Below are 26,207 nucleotides of genomic sequence, written 5' to 3'. Positions count from 1 at the left end.
TACCTTTGAAATCAAATGCCCCACAATTTTTGGCATCCTCAATCAGCTCACTGGGCCTTCTATGTGCTTCCCGTGTTTCCATCATGGTAACAAAAGCTTCAACTAAAGCTCGGGGTTCAAGTTGTACTACTTGTGGCATTGCAGCTTGTGGAGCCACATATGGTGCAGGTTGTTCAGCTTGACGATTAACAGGTCGACGTGGAGGCAATGGTTGTTGTTTTCTTTGAGGTTGGTTAATGGGTGGAACTCTTGCATCAGAGGCTTCACTATCCCCTATGCCCTCAAGACCCCATCCTAACTCTCTTCTTTCCTCATCTCTACCTCTACCTCTACCTCTATTTAGAGGCGGTCGGCCACGCGGTCGTCTCGGATGCATCTATATGATAAAGACACAATTATAATTATATGTAGAGATATGGTATGCATGAATGTCATGTGTGCAACACAAGAAATACAAAGAATCACATTATATTACCTATAGATCCACTTATGGATATAGATTAAACCTATGCTCTGATACCAAAATGTCAAACCCGACCCAAAATAAGATTAGATAAGACGGTGAGACATTACCACTGACTTATTATATAAACCAGTAGCAATATCTCTCAATTAAGGAGAAAAATCAAATCAAAAACCAAATTCTGGTTTAAAGCTAAAATGAATAACATATATCGTTTCCAGCTTAACTTTTTCATACGGAGTCCGATTAAGGCGATTCAAAAACCCCTGGAAACGTAAGATAATAATAAAGAACTTTCATTTAGGACTCCATGACAGATTCGGCCTATATCTGGTCGAAAAATGCATCACAAGATTCAAGTACGAATCTGATTTTCCAGCATCACCTATATAGACAAGTTATGACTTACTCACAACCCATATCACAGTATTCCACAAATTCTCAACTTCAGCTAACATGTAGACAGTACAAACCAAACAAAAGGACACTGCCAAAAACAAGTTCTTCAAGTGTCCGTATACTATCCACATATATATACATGAACAAAATGGATGCAATACCCTAGAGACGACTTGCACCTCGTAGCTGTAACCGAACCTCGCCCTAGGATCGAGTACCCCTCTCGGTACCTTGCACTTCCTCGCCTAAAACAAAACAATAAAAACATTTGGAAAACATGAGATAAAAATCTCAATAAGAAACTATCAGCTATAAAAATCAACTTTACTTAATATAACTATATATATATATAACTACATATATATATGTTTATAAAGGATTTAATCAAAACCTTGTAAAATATACTCAAAACTAAAGTTCATAATAGGATCAAGGTATTAAACCAAAAACCAAAAATATATAATATTGTATCCATTCTTGAGTTCATCCCCTTATAATTCAAATCACAATTCACAATATATACGAGACGTCTCTTAACATTGCCTATCCCATATGGTCTTACCCAACACTTCTCTGTCATACCCAATAGGTCTTCAGACTGTGTACACAGGCCATATTTCTCACTAAATATGGTCTTTGAAAATTAAATCCACCATACCGGACTACTCTCAATGGATACCAAACATTTAATTCCATATATATATATAGATTAAAACCAAAAACATATATGTATATATGTATCTACTTCACTTGATCATAATCAAGCTCACAAGTGTTCACTTCTCCAAAATATCAATCCTTAATCAAATAAAATTCCAAAGTTAATCAATCAACGAAAACGTCAAATCAACATAACTAAGTAAAATCTGTAATTCATATATAAACATAGTCAATAGTTCATTGGAACTATAATTTCACAATAAAAAGCAATATTGTGAAAAACCTCAATTTTACAATGTTCCGGCATAACCCTAAAATATCAATTTTTGGAAATTCTTTGATTATATATATATCTATATACATAAAACTCAAAATATAGTTGATAGTTACTTACCTTGACTGCTAATTGAAGAAAACAACTCGTTCAATTCGCCTCTAAATCCTGTCTAAGACGTTTTCCCTCCAAACGCTTCCGAAACTCAAAAACTCTTCGGTTAGGATTTAGATCTATGCCTAAGGATGCTATAGTTTAAATTTCAAGTGATTTGAACGGTCGAATCTCCGCAAATCAAAAAAACGGTGGAGAAACGGTCGAAGAACGGTTTGATAATTGACGAAAGAAAAAAAAAACAGAGAAGAAAGATGATGATCGTAGCTCCTGGAACAATTTGGGATTCATATCCCAAATTTGGCAAATATCCATTTTGGTCCTTCATCTTTATATAATCTTTTAAAACTTACCCTATACTTTTTAATTTACACATAACCCCATCAAATTAATCCCAAACTTTTCCTATAACACCAAATAAAAATCACATACCCCATAATTATAATATATATTAATATCTAGATATAAATTCTCGAAATTTAGACTCGGACGTGACAGTTATCACCTCCAAAGGAACTTATCGATGGATTCTGTGGACCTGGTCTAAGAAAGGTCGTCAGGATCGTCCTTATTTATTGCAACCTCGATAGGGACCTCCTCTTTACGCTTCTATTTTCCTAGATTGCCATCGATCGAATTCGTTACTAGTGCTAATGGAGTCATTATTAACTTTCAGCTCCACACTCCATGCACCAAATGATAAATCGAGTAATTTCTCCAATGTCTAATATCCCAAAAGACCTTTTGTCGTCCATGTGAATTATTAAGGTAGTTGCGCAAGCTATTCCTCAATATATAATGAGTTTCTTTTTATTGCTTAACACTGAAACATATAAGTTTTTCTTTTGGCTATTGATTTATCCTTTTCGGGTAAATTTCAAAAGCCTTCAAAGGGTTGCCTTCTCTCTAGACCTTCCTCTCTTTTAGATCTTCATTCGCCGCCCCCGCCACCCTTCCTTATTTTTTCCCAAATCGCCGCCCCTTCCCCTTTCTCCTCCTTCTGCACAATACCCATCATGTTCTGGTCACGCTCTCTTTCTCTTCCTTCGACTATTCACAACAAAGTCCGAAGAAACCATGGCAACTTATAGATCAACTTATTGTCTTCCATTTTCTTCCTATTTTAGAGTCCATTCATTTTCGGGTTGCTACTATTTAGTTGAGGAGGAAGAAGGATCCTTCCACCGTTTTTGTTTTTCTGTTTTCCTAGTTGTTTTCCCTTTTGTTTTTATCAGTTTATTTTAGTTGGATCCTATATGTTTTATCGGATCTCTGAATCCGTTTGAACTCCGTCTGTTGGTTATAATCTTTGTTTTTGTAACTTTTTCTGTTTTAGCAAAAGCATAACGGTAAATCTTATCCGTAGATCACTGGATCTACGTGGTTGCAAAAAAAAGTGCCTTAGATCCGAAGTTTCAGAATAGTTTAGATGATGAAGATTGGATTACAGTTGCTCCGTAACGAATTTGAAGTTATGCTAAATATATGTTTCAACAATTAGATGTACCTTTAATGGTTTTTTTGCTTTTTATATTCGTTTTTTTACCCTAATGGATTATGTAATAGGCTTATCTTATACATATGTAAAGTTTTATTTCTTATTGTTTTTATGTTGTAATCGTAATCTCAATCAAATATTAACATTTGTATTAAAAAAAAGTTTGTGGCTCTTGTAACGGAAGAACACAATTTAATTTTCACAATATATTAATATATAAAACTTCCGGTTTGGAATTTTTCTTTTCTTTTGGATTTGATGTTTTCCATATATAGAAAATTAAGCATTAATTGTGAGCTTATGAATGTATGTATGTATGTTTATTTGATGGTGTCACGTGGTTTGACCCAAACTTATCCATAGTCAAAGATTTCATCATATCACTCGTTTTTTGGGTTTGATTTTTCTCAAACTGATTAATTATATACTAAGTATTAATATTAGTGATGTGTGAACGGTTACAAGAAACAAGTTGGAAAATAAGAAACAAACAAAGAAAAGCATTTATTTATTTATAGATATAATTGTTCATTTAGTTGACATAGCAGAAACTTCCACACATCCATTATTTTATTTTGTTTCCTGAAAATGAATAATCACCGACATGTAATATTTCTTTCTTTCTTCTTCTCTTTATTTATCTATGCTCAATAGTTAGAGTTTAACTTTTTAACACTATATAATTATGGTTTATCATATGTTGATTTAGTAGTTTAATGTTTAAGGATAAAAGATTATTAAAAGCTTTAATCCTATTTATAGATGGAACTAATATGATAACCCAAAGTCAATGTTAAATATTAACCAAACCCTTGTAATAAGTTACGAGACTGGTAGAAGACCAATTAACTTAAGGTATATCTGATTCTCTTCAATCTGTTGCGTTATGTATTTAACATGAAGATTGGAGAAAAAAGAGGAACGTCCAATAGAGAAGAATATGAGTTAAATAATGTTGATTAAAAGGGGAATTTGGAGTTCTTTTATCTCCGTTGCTGTGCAACAGACATGTGTCTTGTTATTTGACAAGTTTGGTTTTGTCTTGTCATTTGACAAGTTTCTCCTTTTCTTTTCAATTCTTACATCAAAAGTTGTTTTTCCATCTATGGCATCATCAAGTAATTACTCTGGAGAATGCATTCTAGATAAGATGAGAGCTTTTTAAAGAAATCTCAATCCTCAGTTAGCCGAGACCATGACTATCAAAGAAGCTTTAAGTTGGATTAAGAAGCATCGCCTCAGTGAGAAAATTCAAATTCAGTCGGATTGTCTCATCATAGTCAAGGCAATTCAAATGGGTTTAGAAGGTCCTTCGTATTTAGTGACATTATTTCTGATTGTATTCATTTATTACGAGATTTAGAGTTGTGCTCTATCTTCTTTATTAAGCGTTCAGCGAATTCGGCTGCCCATGCTCTAGCAAACACGGTCAATTCTGTATCTGTATCTGTTCGGGGTGAGTGGGCATGTCCACCAGCATTTCTTAGCAATATTTTTTCATCTGATTTAAGTTAATAAAACTTGGCATTATTTCAAAAAAAAAAGTTTCATCTGATTTAAGTTAATAAAACTTGGCATTATTTCAAAAAAAAAAGTTACGAGACTGGTTACACTCCGTAACTAAGTTCTCTATAGATAAATATTAGGTTGAACATTAGAGTGTAAGGGGTAATTTGAGCCACACTAGTCTCAATTTTAATTGAAATTTAATATGAGAACCCTATTAGTTAGATGTAAGTTGCGTAGAGAACTCTCGTGTATTGAGATTGAATAAAAATTCTTAATAAATCATGAAATAACCCACTATAGATGCGAGATCAACAATGGAATCAACTAGAAAGTCAATAGTAGATGAACTCAACAAAGACTTGAAACTAACTAAGGATAACTACGAGGTATGGAATGTTAAGATCAATTACGTGATGGAGGCAAGAGGCTCTCTACCCTTTCGAAACAGTTGTGGCTGAACCCGAGGTAGGACCAACTGCTCAATATATGAGGGATAAGGATGCTTATCTCGCATAGAAAAAGAAGGATTCCATGGCCCGCAGCATCCTACTTAGTGGAATGGATGATGACCTCACTAAGAAATATTGTAAGTGTGAGAATTTAAAGGACATGTCAGACACATTGAAGGCTAAGTTCGGAGGTGTGTTTATGACCATACTCCAATCGCTCACAACCAAGTTTGATACTTACAAGAAGATATTTGATCATACAATGAAAAAGCATCTGAAAGAAATGGCTGTTATGATCAGTGAGCTTAGTGATGTTGGTCATTATCTGACCGAGGCGTAGAAAGTCCAAGTTATTATTCGCTCATTTCCCAATAGTTGGGAGCATATGAACATGCACATGAAACATAGCAAATGTATCATAACCTTCAATAATTTTATGTGCTACATTGAGCTTGAGGAGGACCGCCTTACATCGATTAAGGTTAACGCAAAGGTACATTATATCGATTCCCTCTCAGTTGGAAGATGTTCCAATTGTCAAGGAAAGAAATTTATACGTTTCGATGGGAATGGCAAAGAGCAGGCTAGAGAGCAAAGCATCTGTAACAGAAGAGAAATAGGAGACTAAGGAACAGGAAGAAGCCGAGTATATCATAAGTGAAATGCTTTAACTACCAATAAAAAAGGAATTTTGCAAAAGACTGCACTACCCTTAAGGTACAATTGATTAAGTCAAGGGTGAGTCAATTACATGTATCTAGTATTGTTTTATTAACCGAATTGAATCCTCTGCAGATTGTTGATTCAGGTGCAACAACCCACTTGACAAAGGATAAAAATGCCTTTGTTGAGTTTCGACGAGTGCCAATTGGAACAGTGTGGATCTATGTTAGGGACAACTCGAGAATTTAAGTGCAAGGGATCGAAGCCTGAAGACTAGATATATGAGGTGATCAAACTATAATGCTCCAAGATATCCTCTATGCTCCTCAGATTCGATGGAATCTCCTCTCTCTTACAATAATATTGAACTTAGGGTTCAATTTTTTCTTTAATATTAACAGTTTGAGGTTGTGTTTTATGATGAATATTTTAGTTCTGATTACCTTGCGAATGGTTCAATAATTTTGGATATTGATTTGAATGTCAATGAAAGTTTTTCCCTTCATGCTAAATTAAATCACATAAGCTAGGATTGAATGAGTCGATTAGCTAAAGAAGGCCTATTAGGTAATTTAAATAAGGTAGAATTACCTATATGTGAATCATGCCTTAAAGGAATGTTGTCTAGAAAACCATTTGGGTAGGCTGTTAGAGCCGAGTTTCTTTTGTAACTGATCCACTAATATGTCTATGGTCCAATGACGTGAGGGCTAGGCATGTGGCATACCACTTCATCAATTTTATAAATGACTATACTAGGTAAGGTCACGTCTATTTGATGTCTCACAAATTTGAAGCACTTAGCTGATTGAGAAAGTTCATGAACTTTGATGAGAATCAGCTAGTTAAAAAAGATTAAGGCTTAAAAAACCGACCGTGGTCGAGAATAACTCTCAGATGAGTTCAAATCCTTTATTCAATGAGAAATGATACCTAGAAGTGTATCTTTGAAGCACTTTGCCACCATACCTCTAGCCAGTTTGGGAAACTTGGCCCCAAAGGTAAAAAGTGTATCTTTATAAGATACCTAGAAGTGTTAAAAGGATATGTCCTAGTGGGAGAAAACGAGGAAGGCCATATAACATAAATAAACTCACATGATGTTGTCTTTCTAAGGAACGAGTTCCTAAGTTAGAGAAAATGGACTATGATCTCACATTGTTTAAGGAACTTGATTCAAACGGACCTCTCTATTCGAGTGTGAGGAATTTTGAGGAAGAAATATGACTTGATACAGTTCAAAACCTTGATCAAGTACGAGAACTTGATGTTGAACCTCAAAACGTTTTGAGTTGGGTAGATCCTAACTCCAGTGGGAGCGTGATTCTAGACTCTAGCGAGAATATGAAACAAAGTCCAAGAAAAAGGATTTCGAGCTATGATGTCTATATGCGATATGTTTATCAAGATGTGAAACCGCGTCGAACTAAAAGATAAAAAGTCAAACATCAACAATATAGTATCGATGGCACGGCTCTTTTAATTACTCAAGACGACGCAGAGCCCAAAAATGTGAAAGAGGCTCTTTTTGGACCATTGGGAATAAGTGTGTTCTCAAGGTTAAGTGAAAGGGAGATGGCCATATCGAGCGATACAAAGCCCGTTTGATTGCTAAGAGATATACTCAACATAATGGGATAGACTTCTAGGAGACATTTTCACATGTTGTTAAACTCATATCAGGTTGATCCTAGCTATAGTAGCAAGTTTGGACCTTGAGATATATCTAATGGATGTGAAGACTGCCTATCTCAATAGAGAATTGGACGAAGAAATATATATAGAACAACCTATAGGTTTCGTCGAACAAGGTCGTGAACAAAAGGTTTGACAATTTATTAAATCAATTTATGGCCTCAAACATTCTTCTAAGTAATGGTATATTCGATTTAATCATCAGATAATATCGAATCACTTAAAATTGATTGAAGAAGACCATTGCGCTTACACAAATAGCTCGGGTAGGAAGTTCATTATTTTGTCACTATACGTTGATGACATCCTAATAGTGGAAATGACATTGAGTATGTGAGCCAAGTTAAGACCTGGCTTAGCTCAAGTTTCAAGAAGAAAGATATGAGAGAAGCATCATACATTATCGGAGTTAAGATTTTTTAGAGATAGGTCAAAGAATCTTTTGGAATATCTCAACAGACTTATGTCAACAATATTCTAGAATGATTTTTGCAGTTTCGATTACGAGGTCACGTGGATGGACTCGTCTCTGGATTGAAAGTGACTCGACTTACATTATTCGAAATTTTCGTGCCCGTGTGCAGATCATTCCCTGGACAATGCGAGTGGATTGGTTAAATTGTTTAGATTCAATGACGCACATACATGTGGTTGTTCCGTGAAGGAAATCAAGTGGCGGACGCTCTTGCTAATTACGGACGTCTGGCCTCAGATTTACAAATGTGAAATACCCTTCTAGACTTCTGCTCCATTCTTGCTAGAGAAAATGCCATTGGTAGGGATATGTTTAGATTTTCTTAAAACATTCTTTGTACTGGTTTCATACTTTTTTCATCTCTTCATTTATATAATTGGTTCTTTGCCTTTTCGGGGTGCCAACCTGGTTGGGATTCCCGTTGGGCTAGGTCCGTATTTCAAAAAAAAACTAATAAAATAACAACTCAAAAAATAATTTATATACCAATTAATTAATATATTAAGAATTTGTTCCAATTAATTAAGAACTGGTAAAAAAAAATATATTTATACTTTGGACTAAAAAAATACTGCCAAAATTTTCCATTTCTCTGTTAATTTTTACCAAAACTTTTCACTTCCCTCCAATTCTCACTTAGACACTACTCAAAATCAACTTTGCACTTCCCCCCAACTTTCACTTGGACACTTGTGAAAGGTTAGTGTGTTGAAGTTGGCATCTATGTGGAGTGAATAAAGAAAACTAAAAGAGAGGAAACCAACATAGATAAGAAACTCTATTTATATGAATCACAGAAGGCCAACCGTCACTGGCATTAAATGGACATCAACTAATAAATAACACAACACAAGCTTGGATAAAGACAACATACACTTCAAAAAGCAACAAGCACACTTCAAAAGACATCATTATCCTTACACACGTGGAACACGTGTCCAAACAAAATACACATCAAAAGACACCTTTAACTCATTACTCTTACATGCATAAGACGCATGTTTGAAGTATTATAAAAGGACATGCTCAAAACCCATCATCGCGACAATGAAACAACTCATCAAGCTGTGGAAAACACCGCAGCCAAATAAACTCATATTGCCCTCAAACAAGCTCGCACCCACTACCTCACAACAACTTGAAGGGGGAGGAGACTTGTAATGAAGCATATAAGACCTAAGCCGATTTAGAAAGTCCAAGTCTCCCAAAATGGTCCCTACAGTCACCCAGGAACCCGTCAGAGGGCCTAATCGACCCGAGACAAAGACGTGGCACAAGGGACATTTAGGGCCTCAGCCAATATCTATAAATAAGATAAACCAACCACGAAGTAAGGAACTTTTTCCCTCTCACTAGACTGTAACATATTTTCTCTCTATTGTTCCTTCACTAACTTGATCGTCAGAGTATATCCTAGAGACTGGTCCCTCTTGGCACAGGTGGACCGAATCCAAGAAGCAACCACTTTTCAAGTCCCAATATCTCATCAAAGTTCATGTTCTAAGTAGATTTATGTATAAACGATGAAAAGAACATTGGAATGCAACTTTGGATGTTGTTATCTACTTAATTAAAAGGATCTTCTAGTCTATGTCTTTTCTTTTTTGCAAATAGTGATTTTAAACTAAGGGCTTTTGTGATTTAGACTGGACAAGATTTCCTCCCACTAGAAGATCAACCATATGTTAATGTGTTTTCTTGGATCTTTTTGTAATATCATAAAGGTCACGGTAGAAAATAATTTCTCTATAATCGACAAAAATCTAATATCGAACAATGATGGGAGCATGTTGTGAATTAACATAATTATCGTGTTTACTTTAAGATTTGAGAACTTTTCATCAATAATCTACTTTATTATATTGTGATAACAAGGTTGCTCTACATATTATCGAAAATCTTATTTTCTATGAAACATATTGAAATGGATTTTCATTATATAAGGGATAACATTTAAGAAGAAAGTATTGAATCAGCTGGCACATGTGTTGATCAAAAGCTTTTGGGAATGATATATTCATACCAATAATTCTCAAATTTGGAGTTTAAAATATCCACTCTCCAACTTGAGGGAGTGTTGGAAAGTCAAAAATATTTGTATAAAGGATCAAATATATTTTTTCTTTATTTGTTGTATGATAAAATATTATTAGGAATTTGATTATAGGATCACACATAATAATAATTAAATTATAGGAACTATAATATCTTTCATTCATTTAAATAATTTGGTGTGTATTCAAGATAAATCATCATTATTTTGGGTTAAAAATGAAGATAAGGATGAATGGTGTCCAATCATTCGCATGTTTTTCCAAATGGAACCGATGCAGACAAAACAGATGATAAAGATTACTGTATTTTATTTGGACAATTAATTTCCATTTATAGCCTATGTGGACTTCCTTAGCTCCTTCATTGTAATTAACATTAAACCCACTTGTATTGTAATCAATAAAACAAAGTTGAGGGAGTCATACTCAAAAGGAATATTCAAATATATAATACAGTTGGAATTAAACTCATAATTACTTAAATGAACAATTACAATTACAATTACAAGTCTCTATCATCAAATGTCACCTTATATTTTCCCTCTGTTCCTGTTCCTACCAAAATTGTCATTTTCTATTTAGGTAAAATATCTAAATTCATAAATAGTATGTTATTTAGAGACCTCTAAAATCCATGACGTGGTTTTAATAAAAAGAAATTAAAATAAAAATAGGAATTTATGTCGTGGCTTTACAAAGCCCTCTTATAAATTAAGAATAAATTAATCAAAACAAAGTTTGATTATCATATATATGGATCACAATTTATATAATTAAGTGGAATTGGGTGCAAAATGACAATTTTGTAGAAGTTGTAGTCAAAGTAGATATTCAATAATCACAGATGGAGATGGAAACATCACACTCAACTGATACATATATTAAAACAACAAAGTCTCACTCAATTTGATTTAATCATACACGTATTTTCTTAATAAAAAAGAATGTCCAGCAATTTTTTTTACCGAACAGTAAACTTTATTTCAATTAATTGATGGGTCTTATATGTAGTTGATCTGAATTTTTTTTTAAAGTCTTCCTATTTAGAGACAGATCTGGTTCAGGAGCCGGAGCAGAAACCTCTGGCTGCCAGTATCACCTCTGAAGAAGAGTGGTGTCGTCCCTGACAGCATTCTAATATTGATTTATTACGATATGATTAAAGCATTATTTGATATTTTAAAATGATTGAGTTAATTTAATCGGTAGTGTTTACATAAATTTTGACTAACTCAGTCACTATTATATTGATTTTAATCTAACAGTGATTGACTAAACTTATTTAATTAGCCAGAGTCCCATATGTATATATTTTTCTATAAAGCTCGTTTTTTTAATAAAGTTTTTATTTGTTTGAATTATTTTAAATCGTATATGTATTTTTTTTATCCTTTTAGTTTTATTTTTTCAAAATGAATTTTTTTTTTTACTTTAAGACTAAAAAAAATAATTTGTGGAATTAATTTTAGTTTATGAAAATTATAAGAAATTTATAACTAAAATTTCAAAAATAGAAACAATTTTTATAGCTTTTAAGAAATTACGTTTATAAAAAAAATTATGTTCACTCATTTTTGGCTTGACACTTTTGGTTTTTTTAGCCCCAACATGCCAAAACGGAGAAGTTTTAGCTTACTTGATCGTTTTTCTATCTTATCTCGGAAAGACCTCAAGAAGCTCACTTCATATCATCCTACATCAAATTGGTACGATGAACGTGGATCGAAGGAACGAAACAATGACTCAATTAAATATTATGTTGATCTCTTCATCATCAAACCCTTTGCAGAGATCCAGAACTCTTGTGGACGCAAATGATAATTTAATGGGACTATACATGTGACAAAAATAGCAAATGTTAGTGAAGAATCAATGAACCTAAAGAGGCCAACAAATGTTCAAACAAATAGGATTCTATTACTTGTTCTACTATACATCATATCGTCTAAAGCTACCCTCATAAGAGAGATCCATCTCCGAATTCTTAAGGAGAAAATTCAAGGGATCGATCTAAAGGAGAGAGCACAACGCTCGTTACTACCGATTTCATCACTCCAAAACGTCTTCTAGAGAGAATAATATAGGAGGATTTGATGACTCATACTCTCCTCCAAAAATATTGTACCAAAGGCGTTGAAGAGATTACTCAAAGAAATCAAGGTTTTCCAAACGAAGGAGAACCATTAGATAAAACTTGACTGAATCCTATCAATGTGATCCACACGAAGATCGAAGAAAACTACTAGGCTAAGATCTAAGTGTTGAGGCAGCCTAGAGACCAGTGGTCTATTGAGTGACATGGAGAAAATGAAGTACCTCCTGATAAATAAGATATGTACAATCTCATCTGTAAGGAACTTCAGAATGTTATGACCGATGTTGACATTGACATTAAGATCCCCGAAATCACCGACACCAGTTCACCACTTTGTTGGATATACTGGAAATACCAATTCCATGGGGATTCAAATACCCATCGCTCAAATACTATAATGGATACTGTCCATGTCAAGAATTTTCGATGGTCGGTAGAGACCACGACGGATACTGTCATGTGCAAACTCTTTCCCACAACTCTAAAAGATGCGGTTTCCTACTAGTATGTGAAACTTCTATCTGGATCTATTTAGAACTTTAGTCAATGAGTTTGTTTAACACTTCGTCATATTGATATTGATGTTGTAAAGATCTAAATTACTTGATCAATGGGCCACATGAGAATCTTCTGGAATGGGTCAAAAGGTTAACAAAAACTACAATTCAAATCTGGTATCTCAATGTGGATGAGGTTGTAGATGCAATGGCGGTAAATTATCGGAGTGAGGATCTGTCCAAAAAGCTCAGCTCTAGATGGCCCAAAACATTTTTAGATCTCATGACACGGGCCAGAGATTTCATAAAACGGGACTGTCACCGCCTCAATCCACTGTTATGAGACAAGTTAGGTTCGGTCAATGCCTCAAAAGTATCTAAGAATGAAAGAGAAAGAGAGAGAAGAAGGTCGCGGAAGGAAGAAGCACATGCTTTCGAACCGCTAAACACACCCAAAAAGGAAATTTTATAGTGGGTAGAAAAGAGCAAGCAACAAATCCAATATTCACCAAAGCTTAAGAGCTTCGTTCATCAAAATAATGGGATGTATTGCGAATTCCATAAGAGTGAAGAAAATGAGTTTCAGTTGGTTTCGTCCAATTCACATAATTACATTCAAATTCTCTGGGTTTGAGAAATAAAATTTGATGAAATTACATTCTGAAAATTTAAATCTTATACTAAACTTGTTCAGACAATGTTTGCAATTTTTTTTTTGTTAATCACCATGATCTGAATTTCAATTTATTTTTTCCATTTCAGTCCGTTTCAGTTAGTTTAAGGATATTGATACTCATGTATAGCTTATCTTTTCAAATAGTTGTTTAAATTTTAATTTAACTTTTTCATCAATGTGGTATTAATTTTATTAGATTTTATTCAATATCAGTCAATTTGAGCCACTTCCTGGATTTCAGAAAATGCGAGATTGGATGAAATTGATGTGTAATTGCAATATTTCCTTTGTGATTCATTTTGAAATTTTTAATCATTTATTAAAAGCTTCAATATTTTTTACTTTCACATGATTTCCTTTATTTTCATTAAATTTAGGAGCATTCTTAGAATTTATTTGATAGGTTTTTGAACTTATTCATAAATTTAAGTTATTTTACTCTTATTTATTTCAAAAAATATACGCTGTAGTTGATGAATTTGGTTTCTCCAGTCCAGATACCTATATGATGTATGAGAGAATTATAATTTCTTCCATTTTGCAGTCTTTGTTTTTCGAGCTTTTTGGACTAGATTTTTTAGTGGTTTGGAACTTTTGTATTTGAAGTAGAATGCGATTCAAAAATGTAGATTGTTATAGGCCAAAGTTTGGAAGGAGAGACAAGGTTTGAAACTGTTTATTTAGGTGGTATTTATGGAGAGTTTGTATAGTCTGAATCCTAAGATGAGCGAAAATATGTTAGTACACTAAACGTAATAGATAGAAAGAGTAGATTCTTTTTTGAGCAGGGGAAAATAATTTATTTTTGAACCTTAAGCTTTTACAGGCAGGCAGATACTATCAAATCCCAAGACTTGTTGCATATTGGATCCCACAATCAATTACTATTTGCCACCATACGAATCACGTTGCTTGCCCTTTTTTCCTGCATGTAACTCGTGAATTTTTTAATTTCTTGTCCAGTAATGATCAAACGTGAATTTGACCACTGGCTTTATTTCTGGAAAATAAATTTGTACGTTTTGCGAATTTAAATCCACTGGATCCCAATCACAAAATAAGCAAAAGGGTGCACATGACTACATACAGTTTTCCAATTTGAGCAAGTTACTATATGGATCAGGACTCAGCTTGCAAAATTTGAACTTCAATTTACTACTTGCTTGACTCAGCAATCAATTTTTGATGATTTGTTACGTTCAATTGCTTCTTCACTCTGTAATTTAGAACACAAAAAATCCTATATAGTATACAACAAGGTGTTCATAAACAATATACAACATATCGAAGGATGAACTTGCAACTAATTTGCTAAAATAGTCTATCCCTTTTCACAAATTGAAAGGTAAAAAATTCAGACAATATTGGCAAAAATGGGTATGTATGGTACATCAAGGAAGACTTTGTTAGCGAGAATAAAAATGCGATTCACTGCATTTTATAGATATTGTGACATCTGCAGTGCAGACCCCATCTTGTTCAAAGATTCCAAACCTAATAACTTATCTTTGTTAAGCTGGTGAGCCTCAAACCCTTTCTGTGCAAATTTTACTTACTGTCAGTGACATTTAAGTGTCCCCTCCTCCCTCCCTATTGCCCTCTTGCTCCAATCATCGACTATCAGGATCAATAATTCAGTATTATACTTTTCAACAAGGCTGCTGTTATTGGGGACCATAAGGCGATGACAATCCTTTCGCATGTTGGCTCTCCATTTCGAGAAGCATCAGTGACTTCTGCCTCTGGTATTTGTTTCTCTTTGCTGCCATCGCTGTTTAACATGGAATTATATTGAAAAAGCATCCAAAAAAGACTCATACACTACAAAGCACAAACACCTTCAAAAAGCATCCACACTAGCTAGTTGCTGAGCTACTAGGCATGTGCTTAAAATTATTCTCTTACCGATCTGAAAATAAATGCACTTTTTTTCCTTCAACATGACTCATTTCTTTTGATTTTGAAAAGCTCTTTTATATGACTAGTTTTCCTATTGAATCTACTTTCAAGATTTTCATGTGTTTATAACTCAACTTTAACATAAAAGTTCATCAATATGCAATATGAATACTTAATAAATTCAAAATGTATTACCAGTTGATATAAATTTTCTTCAATTTAAAACTATCAGATGTGCATTGGTATTTATTAAGTGAAAAATGAATCTAATAACATGATACCAAATGATACAACACACGAGATAATTATATAAAGTATGATGCATAAATAAAACCATAAAACAACATACTTGAACTGCTCTTGAAATTATACTTACACATTAAATCATGAGGAGGGGCAAAGTCGTAATCATTTCTGCTCCGCTTGATGTATATGTACACCGCCAATAGAAGCAGAGAGACAACTGCAATACTTGATAAAGCTATTCCAATTTTACCACCAGTGGACAAATGCCCATTTTCCCATAGCAATGAACACTCGGGCAAAGAGGGGACACCACACAAACCTTTGTTACTTGAGAGACTGCAAAAGAAACAGAAAAAAATGAATCAATTTAAAGCATGGAAAAACGTGGTGGGTAGCGGAACTAATGCAACATTTAGTCAAAAAAAAAAAAGAAGAAAAACAGCAACAGTTGCACAATTTTTTATTTATTTTACCATTTACAGTATCTGCTGAATAAGCTTTGATGCATATAACAATAGTGATAATAAATAATTCTAAACAGCAAGAATTCTTTAAGCTATTACAAGCAATCTAAGTACAGTCACTAGAGTGACTTTTGTATCCGTATGGAGGTAAAAAAAAAAAAAAATTTGAAGCATCATCATTCATGTATGTAGGCAATTTTACTTCTAGAAATTGAGATACAGGTCAAAAAAAGAAAAGAATGGAAACCCCAAGAAAAAGATCAAAATAGTCATGCAATTCTGATATAACATATTAACAAAGGTCTTACTACTATTTCATGTCTAACCTTCAAAAATTTAAATATATAAAAAGGAGGTAAGAAAGATGTCGAACCCAAATAGATAATAGGTTTTGGCAGGTGGATAATCAGCATTTTAAGCTAAGAACCAATCAAAGAAAACAAAAAAGTAGACACGATTTGGTTTTTCTTTTTGATAAGTGACATTGAATCAAAAGAATTGATGCAAAAAGCTTGAAGGAAAGTCATGATGCTGTAAAACTATGTCATACAGTAGCCACTGATTCAGCATACATCAAGTAATGTGTCTGATATAGGAATTTCAATCCAGAAAACTCAACAGTACTATATACCATTTCATAATATGCTCCAATGTCAATTGTGTTTTCAATAATAACTTGAGTAATGGAAATTCCTAAACTATCGAGCAACCATGTTTCATTATTTTTTAGAACCATTAAAATGGGACCATATGCTGATAGAATATGCTAGTAGAAAATAGAAGTTATTGCAGAAAAAAAAAAAAAAATGTAAGCCCATTAAAGAATTTATGGTTCACAAACTGAAATAATGAACAGCACAGAATATGGAAGCTAGGACATAGGACATACTCGATAGTCCCACCATGCAGACCAATTGAATAAAGCTCCTCCTGGACTCGCCCTTCTAATAAGTTATTATTCAATATCCTGACAACAAAAAGGAGGTTTTAGTATAATACCGATCACAATACCTTTAAGAATATTGCAGAAAGGAAAGCTAAAAAAACTCAGAGCAGAAAACAATTAGACAACATCCATCTGTCATACTTAAGCATCTTTTTAACATTGTATCACTTGTTGAATAAAAAATAAATAATTAACATTTAACAATATGCAAAAAAAAAAGGAAAAATTTTACTTTTTCAATTCAGCAATGTAAAAGAACAAGTTAAGCAAGAGTCATGCATCCAATGTTGTTCATAATTAACTTAAAAGGTTTAGCAAGGGTGATAGTACTCCCTCCGTCCCAAAAAGATAGTCCAGTTTGAGGCTTTACCAAGTTTCAAACAAATATAGTTTAAGCACAATTTTTTACACAGTATTTTCCCTTTATATCCCTATTTAAATTTGATGACTATTATCCAATTTATAGTTCCAAGTATAAATTGATAAATGCTTTTCTCCACAGTTTGCAAAATTGATTTAAGTCTAAAAATAGGAAAGGGGAATAAAATTTGGGACAGACTAAAGTAGAAACATGTACTATCTTTTCGGGATGGAGGGAGTATATCTAGACTTAATACTTCTTAATCTTCTTCTCATCCCATGGTACTAGGAAAGGAGGACATGAATTTCTGAGTGCTTCTGCATATATAAACCATTTTTTGCAATTATCATTGTCTCAATTCCACCATCTGATTTCCACTACAGTCCACCTGGTACAACATGTTTGGGTGGTCCAACTATCTCAAACTAACAATGGTGGCATGCTAATTTACATATGGTTTCTTAACCGAGCAATATTAACATGAAAAAGTTGCTTGATATCACTAATACTAAACTTATATAAAAATATCATCTTCCAAGCATCATAACTTGCATTCAAATTTCGACTCACTTGGACATATTATACATCATCTATATGATTATGTCTGCATTCCATCAAGGTCTAACATCAAGGAAAAAAGACCATTAAACAATTGATTGCTCATTCAGCATTCTTTTCACTCTGATTAATGAATAGCCAAGAAATGCGAATGAACATTTGACTATATTCTTGTTCTTTCTTAAAAAGTGGAACTTCTAAACAATGGCAAAGTAGACATTACAATAATACCCACTGTTTTTCTTTTGCAGGTTATCTACACTGTTTATACAAGCACTTAGCTACTTTTATATCTAGTACATACTTGAATTCCTATATATTTATGCGAAAGTCTTCTCAAGATGCAGTGGGATCTATATGCTTGGTCCTATTCCTACCACGTTACAGTAATGGGATGTCAAATATCTTCTCAAAATATATAGATCTTGCTCGGCATTGTGACGTGGAGTGGAACTCCAATTTTTATCAACTAGAAAAAAAAAATTATGAAAATTTGAAATTGACACTGATATCAATTACTGTCAAACTCATTAGTATCATAAGCCAAAATAAGAAATCGGATCATAACAAAATTAGTTTGAGTTTGAGGACATTAGAAAGAAGGCAAAAACACACGTTTCAGCACCTAAACCTTATGAGTTTGTGCTATTGATAATGGAAACAGCATAAATATCTATTAAGCCTCTACATTTCAAATTTGAACACTATATTCTTTTTTAACATGTTTCATTATTCAATCACTTAAAAATTTAATATCATTGAAAAACGATAGCTTAATGAAAATTTTCACAGATATAACACTTAAAAAATGTTTTGCCTTTAAGGAAGAATGTCTTGAACAGGCTGTTGCTGTTTTAGAGACCTAATTACATTAGTATGCTGTTGTTTTTAATTCTTTAATAGTTTTATTTCTATTAGGAATATTAAAATTAGGATTCATGCATTAGTTAGTTTCCATCTAGGATTTATTTCCGTAATAACAGTTGTTCCTATTTAGGATTTATGCATTAATTAGTTTCCATTTAGGATTTTGCTTTCCTAGTTAGAGGAGAATTCTATTTTTAATAGCGGTAATTAATCCTAATAAAGGACTATTGCCTTCAATAAAAGCAAGTATTGTTCCAGGGAAAATAATTCTTGAGATTGTGGAGTTTTCTCTTAACGAGCTCCTAAAATACTAAGATCGTGGAGTTCTCTCTTAACGAGTTCCTACCTGTTTCAACAAGACAGGTAAGGGAAAGAAGACTTTTAATCATTTGAAGATTTTAGTTTAGAGTACAAGGTCCCGTAACTAGATCCCAAACATGTGTTCAAAACAACTTGGTATCAGAACCTAGTGTTATGGATCTCTGCACCCTACAACAGCAAATTGAGAGCTTCATGGCCATGTCCAAATCTGATCAGGAGCAGGACAAGGCCAAAAGTGAGGCAAAACAGCAAGAGATGTCAGCATGATTGGATTATCTTTCTCGAAAGATTAATGTTACCCCTACCAATGATAGAGGTTCTGAAGGTGAGCATCCACCATGATCCAAGTGAAAATCAGGCTAATACCAATGACACCAGGGCTACTATTCCAAGGTATGTAAGACTTGACTTTCCGAAGTATGATGGAGTTGCTGAAAAATTTTGTGAGCACCAATTGACAGTGAAAGAAGAGAAAGTGGGTTTGGCATCCTTTCACTTAGACGGACACAATTATTGTTTATTAAATTCAAGCAAGATAAGCCTCATCTTTCTTGAAACGATTTCAAAGAGCATAATGTGCGATTTGGTCCTCCAAGCCGAACCAACAAATTGGGTGTCTAGCCAAGTTGAGTCAGACAGCGACTGTGGAAGAATACAAGAAATGGTTTGAGCAGTTAGTTGCTAGGGCTGATGAGTTGTTACCCCGATAGGAAGTAGAGTAAGGATTCTAGAGCAGTTGAGGTTGAACTACAGACTTAACAAAAGAAATCAGCCTTGCAAGGCTGTATGAACGACGAACAGGCCGTTTAACGGAAAGCCAATCAAAACCGCATCAAACAATCACAATTCATGAGGCTAAACCTCTTTCTATCAAAAGATTGAGCTGCAGAGAGATGGAGGAGCGTCGAATAAAAGGGCTTTGTTATAATTCTGATGAAAAATATACCATTGGACATCAATGCAAGGAATTACTTTTATTGGAAAGGGTCAAGGAGCACCAATCAAATACTTGAAGAGGATGACCACGGAATTTCATGCACATGAAGTCATGTGCATTTTCGAAGGGGAAGGCAATGCCATGAACGGGTTGTTGCTGTTTTAGAGTCCTCATTTGTTATTTTAAAACTATTTCTTTAATAGTTTTATTTCTATTAGGAATACTAGAATTAAGATTCATGCGATAGTTAGTTTTCATCTAGGATTTATTTTCGCAACAGTTGTTTCTATTTAGGATTCATGCATTAATTAGTTTCATTTAAGACTTTGCTTTCCTAGTTATAGGAAGATTCTATTTTTAATTCCAGTAATTAATTCCTAATAAAGGAATGCTTGTAACTCTTATTTAAAGGCTATTGTCGTTCAATAAAAGCAAGCATATTTCCAGCAAAATAATTCTTGATATCGTGGAGTTCTCTCTTAACAAGCTCCTAACAATTCTGAGATCCTAGAATTCTCCCTTAACGAGCTCCTAACAATCTCAATAGGATAGGTAACGAAAAGAAGACTTTTAAGCATTCTCTTTCCTAGAAGATTTTAGGGTACACGGTCTCGTAACTAGATCCCAAACCCGTGTTCATAAGAAAGAACTCCATTCAGTTGCTAACACAATAAACCACCATAAATTTCTATCTATCTATCTATCTATATATATATATTGATCTCAAATCGCAAATTGCAAAGCACTTGTGTTATATGATTGTCACAGAGATATAAAAAAACATATTAACAATCCACACTCATCAAGTAGTTGAATTGATAAAAAAAAAAATACACAAGTGCAGAGCCACTTACACAAGCTGTAGACTTGAAAATGCCAAACTTTCCGGTATAGGACCAGAGAATTGATTGTTTGATAAATCTCTACAAAATAGAAATAGAAATGTGTATTGTTAAGTAATAGCATCATTGCATGACAACATAAGTGTTCAAGGATCATTCAGTCAAAAAGCACAAGAGATATTATTACACTAATACGTAGAATGAAAAAGTAACACATTTCCTTTGAAAAAAAAAATTAATTATGTACTACATTAAGGATAATTTTATGAACTTGCAGAAGAGATGGAAAAGAGCAATGTAGGAATATCTTATAAGGATAACCTAAGCCAAGGATCCATTTGAACCTTTAAGATGGTGAGTAAAAGGAATAGTTGACATCCACCCCCTGCCCTTCCATCTCTCGCACCAACACGTGCAAATTTTAGTGATGCATCTTCATGTAGTTCATCTTTTTTTTTTCCACTAAATCATCTTAATTTATATAATTAAGTAAATGAATTGCTCAATCAAGTATATGAAGCAACTATTTCAATCATATTATGAAATGGAATGTAAAATGCTTATAAATGGGAGAAGAAAAAAGCAGTAGTAATTGACAATGTGCACCAAATTGTATAAGACTTACAACCGAACAAGTGATTTATGACCAAGTCCTGTTGGAAGAGGACCTCCCAAAGAATTAGAACTCAAATTCCTGCAAGTTTAAAAGCAAACGACATTTTGGATTGTTACATTAGCAAGAGAGAGAAGAAAAACAACTGTTCAGAAATATACTTAAAATATGACAAATTTAAGATATATTTTCATAACAAAAGCCATAGAAAAATTTTACAGTAGGGAACATGAGCAACCATAGTTTTGAAAGCAAAATAGTACTAAAAGTGGCATGACTTCACAGGAGGAAGTTGAATAGATTGCCAATTGATTAATGAACCAAAAGCTTTTGCATTGATCATAAACATCGCAATGTTCCTAGATAGAAATCATACAGCTGTTTATCGCTCCGATGATTAGTCACCAGTTAAGTAATTAGATTTCCAATTTGATTAATGAACCAAAAGCTTTTACATTGATCATTAACATCGTATTGTTCCTAGATAGAAATCCTACAGCTGTTTATCATTTCAATTATTAGTCACCAGTTAAGTGATTGAAAAAATGTGTTAGGCAAAGAACATCTAGTTTTTTTTAAGGCCCAGCCATTAATTAAACAATTGAAATAATCTGAGCTAGCAAAGATTTATTTATTTTTTTTGCTTTTTTTGCTTTTGACCCAACCAGTCAAAAGACATGGTTCAACGAGTGTAACATATAACTGGGTACAAATAAAATGAATGGCTTACTTTATGCTCATGAGATGCATCCAACTACAACAACCAGCATATTTTCTCAACACCATGAAACATGAGATGTATTTAATGCATGCATTGATTCAAGCTGATACTTACAAGCTTACCAAGTTTGACAAAAGACTAATCTGATCACTTATGTATCCCTTCAAGCCTTGGCTTCCAAGATCTCTAAAAATAATAAAAAAAAATAGAAATTGAGCAGGATTCAAATATATTCTGGGAATAAAAATCTGCATGCGACCAATAGAGAAATGCCAACAGAAAGGAAGTAGAAAAAATTATTTTTTGATGGATCATGGAATAACACATTTTTTTCTTCACTAGGACACGTTCAGAATGCAATACTTGATGCAAAAGAAAGAAAGAAGTCATTGCTTACATTTGAGATATAACAAGGGCAGTTCCATCTTTGTTGGAGTGGCATGTAACTCCTTCCCAAGCATCCCAGTTAGTGGGAGCACAGGGATCTCCATTCCAACCCATTCTATCAGGAACACGAAGTGACTCTTTCAACGATCTCATAGCAACAACTACAAGAGGAGAACTCAATTAGTAAGAACCTAATTTCAAAAACAAGCAGCCTCATACATGGAAACAATTATTAAGGTCTGTTTATCGTTCTTTTCTCAGCTAAAATAAATCCAGGCCTTCTGTTTTCAAGTCAAAACTGACTGAGGGGAAATATTAAGAAATACAGTTCCTCCATATATAGAACTAACAGCATAGAGCAAACTACTTTGTGATTAAAGATATCGTTTTGTTTTCTTTACACATCTAAATGCTGAAAATTCAAAATCTTGTAACTATCGGAAAGGACCCCAAGGGTATAACTACCGAATTGTCCAATTCAGGAATTTCTTTTTAAGGCAACTGCAGTAAATATTTAACAGATGGAACATCGAAAAAACAAACTTTTCCAATCTATCGCCCCAAGTTTCTAAATTTGTATTGCGTGTCCAATCCGCCGAATGTCTAACCAATTAGCGTAATTGCAACAGATGTATAGATTTACATGTCTAATACATATTAAATTTGTATGCACTATAGAGACTGAATACCTACCTTGCTCAGGAGAAGTAGAGATGTCGTTTGGAACCAAAGCGTAATTCTCAATTCCACTTATCAATGGCGCCCCGACGACAGGTACCAACTTCACGGTCAACTTAGAATTGCTGAGATTGTGCACCGTATAGGGTAAACTATAGGCAGCTAAGTTCCCAACCTTGGCAAAAATATCAACTCTACTCACGTTTTTATCATTTACCAAGACATCAAACGCCCTCTGTCCCTTCTTAGTCACACTCGAATCAATCTCTGCGAAGTGTAACCAGAACAAGTAATCTAGCTTGGCGTCCACTGTTATTTCGTACTCCAGAACTCCACTTCCAGTAACAGCCGATTGGTAGAGCTTCATCGGAAAGTAATTGGGGAGCTGATCGGTGCCGGATATTTTTTCTCGGGTGGATAAGGAACGGAATGTGTTGGAAGTGGTAGCCGATCGGAATTCGGAATCAGACTGCCAAGAGCGGCCGAAGAAATCGGTGTCGTTGCTGAAGCCAGGGCCCCATTGGACGGACCCGCAGGATAAGCGACCGTAGTTGACTAGGATGAAATTATCACCGATTGTGGGGGAATTGTAAGAAAGGGGATCGATTTGGCGGATTTCTAGAGAGCCAATGACGGGAGGATCAGTGGCAATACTGTAAAAACAGATATCGGCCTGACCGTCTTTAATAAAAGCGTAGAGATCGGAATAAGCGCCGTCACGAGCGAGATTCTCAGGCCAAGGGGAGCGCCAGGAGAAGACGAGAGTACCTTCAACAGAGGCATCAAAACTGGGAGAGTGAGACTTGCCATCGTAATTGTCATAAACAGTAAAAGTACGGAGATAGTAACGGCCAGGAGGAAGAGGGACAATGTAGCAGTTCTTCTTGCCGGAGGAAAGAGGGAAGAAACGGAGAGTCTTCTCTTGAGGGAAGCGGAAGTGGAGAGGCTCGGAGACAACAGAAGAAGAGCCGCCGGTGAAGAAGCGGTCGGAAAGCCAGGTGGTCTTGAAAGGGTCGGTGGAATTGGTGGGTCCGCCGCAGTCAATGTAGAGAGAAATATCTGGGGAAGAAGAAGGAGAAATGCAGTTAATTAGTCAAAATAGTAAGAAAAAAAACAGAATAAGAAGGAGAGTAGAAGTACACACCGTAGGGGAAGGAGAAAGCAGAAGAGAAGAAGAAGAAGAAGGGGATCAAAAAGAAAGGAAGAGACATAGTGATGAAATATAATTACAAGGAAAAAGAGTTGAGTTATGTATTTCTAGTAGCAGAGAGTGATGAAGATGGAAAGCGTGATTAGCGGGGGGGGGGGGTGGGCAGATTGGATTTGGAAGAGGAAGAGTCAAAATGTCACATATTAGAGTTGAAATTGAGGGGTGGGGAACAGCGAAGCTTCACGTCATTCAATTAATCACTCTTTATTTTATGCATTCATATAAGGCAAAAAGCATCCTGAGTCTCCTAATCTTTCATTGTTTGGTGTATTAAGCCCTCGATCTTTTATTTAGACACATTAAGCCCCTGATTTTTCATCATTTGGTGCATTAAGCCCTCGATCTTTCATTTAGACACATTGAGCCCTTGATCTTTCATATATGGGTGTATTAGGCCCTTTCGTAAATCAATTAATATATAGGTTTATTAAGGGCATGTTTGGTTAGGTTTATATAACTGCAGCGTTTCGCATTTTCTCTGGACACTGCAACATTTTGGAGCTTTTCACGAAAAGCTCTTTTCATGAACAGTTGTTTGTAGTTACTTGTTATTGATAAAATTACCCTTCTTATTTCCACAAAATGTGCTTCAATTTTAACATTATTTTTATTTTTAGAACATAATTATCGAAAAACAAGGTTTTATTGTGTTCAATAAATTTTTTATTTTTTATTTAAATTATTTTTATTAATTTATATAATATATTTTTTATTTTAGAATTTGTTATTTTTAGAACATCATTTGTTGTCACACCAAACATGCCCTTAATAAACCTATATATTAATTGATTTATGGAATGACTTAATACACCCATATATGAATCAAGGGCTCAATGTGTCTAAATGAAAGATCGGAGGCTTAATGCACCAAATGGTGAAAGATCAGGGGCTCAATGTGTCTAAATAAAAGATCGAGGGCTTAATGCACCAAACAATGAAAGATCAGAGGCTTCAGGATGCTTTTTGCCTTCATATAACAGCATCCACAATGGTTGGTAACAACCATTGTGACTTAGGTATGCTAAGTAATAAGGCGGAGTAACATACCACTAGAGATGATTAATTTTTTTTAAAATTATGGGGTTAAAGAAATATATTAATTAATAATAGGTATTGAAACTGTAATTTTCCAAGACCAAATCTGTAATTTGACAGGACCATGTACTTTACTAGCTCTGTAAAGTATAAAGTTGAAGCAAAGGATGGCGCTTCATGCACCATATCTAGCGCGTGTACTACACGCGCCAGATCTGGCGCTGAAGAGCCATCCGTGGCTTTCAACTTCATGCTTTTTGGATTTTAGGGAGTTGGTTAATGGGTGTTACTTAAATCTGTAACAAACTTATTTTTGTAATAACCAGCCTAATGGTTTGTAACAACTACACCTAGGATTATAACAACAAAAAACACCCCATTAGAGTTGGTCTAAGGTAACTAGCATCTTTTCACACTCTCTACCTGCACGATATGGCATCCATGCACTTCTATGCTTTGGAGGGCTCGTTTGTTTCTCAAAACATATCATGGATCCGTTTGTTTGCAGTCGGTAAAAACTGTTTTTTTAAATAGGATTTTCTGCTTTTACAATAGATAGCTACTTGTAATCTATCCGTTATATATAATAGCGGAAGCAGAG

At 34.3% G+C, this 26,207-nt stretch overlaps 1 protein-coding gene across 1 annotated transcript; it reads right to left on the bottom strand.

Annotated features, from left to right (window-relative positions):
• Positions 1-14,743: 14,743 nt before the first annotated feature.
• LOC136234742 (receptor-like protein 4) lies at positions 14,744-24,660 on the bottom strand. Its single transcript, XM_066024218.1, has 9 exons — positions 24,506-24,660; positions 23,377-24,420; positions 22,694-22,844; positions 22,411-22,482; positions 21,588-21,656; positions 20,975-21,043; positions 17,020-17,097; positions 15,797-16,002; positions 14,744-15,292 (listed from the first exon to the last, which is right to left on the bottom strand). Exons 1-9 carry the CDS (start codon positions 24,570-24,572, stop codon positions 15,186-15,188), a joined length of 1,863 nt encoding a protein of 620 aa, XP_065880290.1. The 5' UTR covers positions 24,573-24,660; the 3' UTR covers positions 14,744-15,185.
• Between the last annotated feature and the right edge of the window lie 1,547 nt (positions 24,661-26,207).

This window comes from Euphorbia lathyris, chromosome 1 (genome assembly GCF_963576675.1).
Source record: "Euphorbia lathyris chromosome 1, ddEupLath1.1, whole genome shotgun sequence".
In the NCBI taxonomy this organism is placed as follows: Eukaryota; Viridiplantae; Streptophyta; class Magnoliopsida; order Malpighiales; family Euphorbiaceae; genus Euphorbia; species Euphorbia lathyris.
The sequence above is the reverse complement of the archived record's forward strand: the minus strand, read 5'-3'. Positions and strand labels throughout refer to the sequence as shown.

Bases quoted from the DNA above. Each gene is read 5' to 3' on its own strand.
- LOC136234742 (XM_066024218.1), bottom strand. From the start codon at position 24,572: ATGTCTCTTCCTTTCTTTTTGATCCCCTTCTTCTTCTTCTTCTCTTCT. The intron at 24,421-24,505 runs GTGTGTACTTCT...CTTCTTCCCCAG, and splicing joins TGCTTTCTCCTTCCCCTACG to ATATTTCTCTCTACATTGAC. The intron at 22,845-23,376 runs GTAGGTATTCAG...CTCCTCTTGTAG, and splicing joins CTCTACTTCTCCTGAGCAAG to TTGTTGCTATGAGATCGTTG.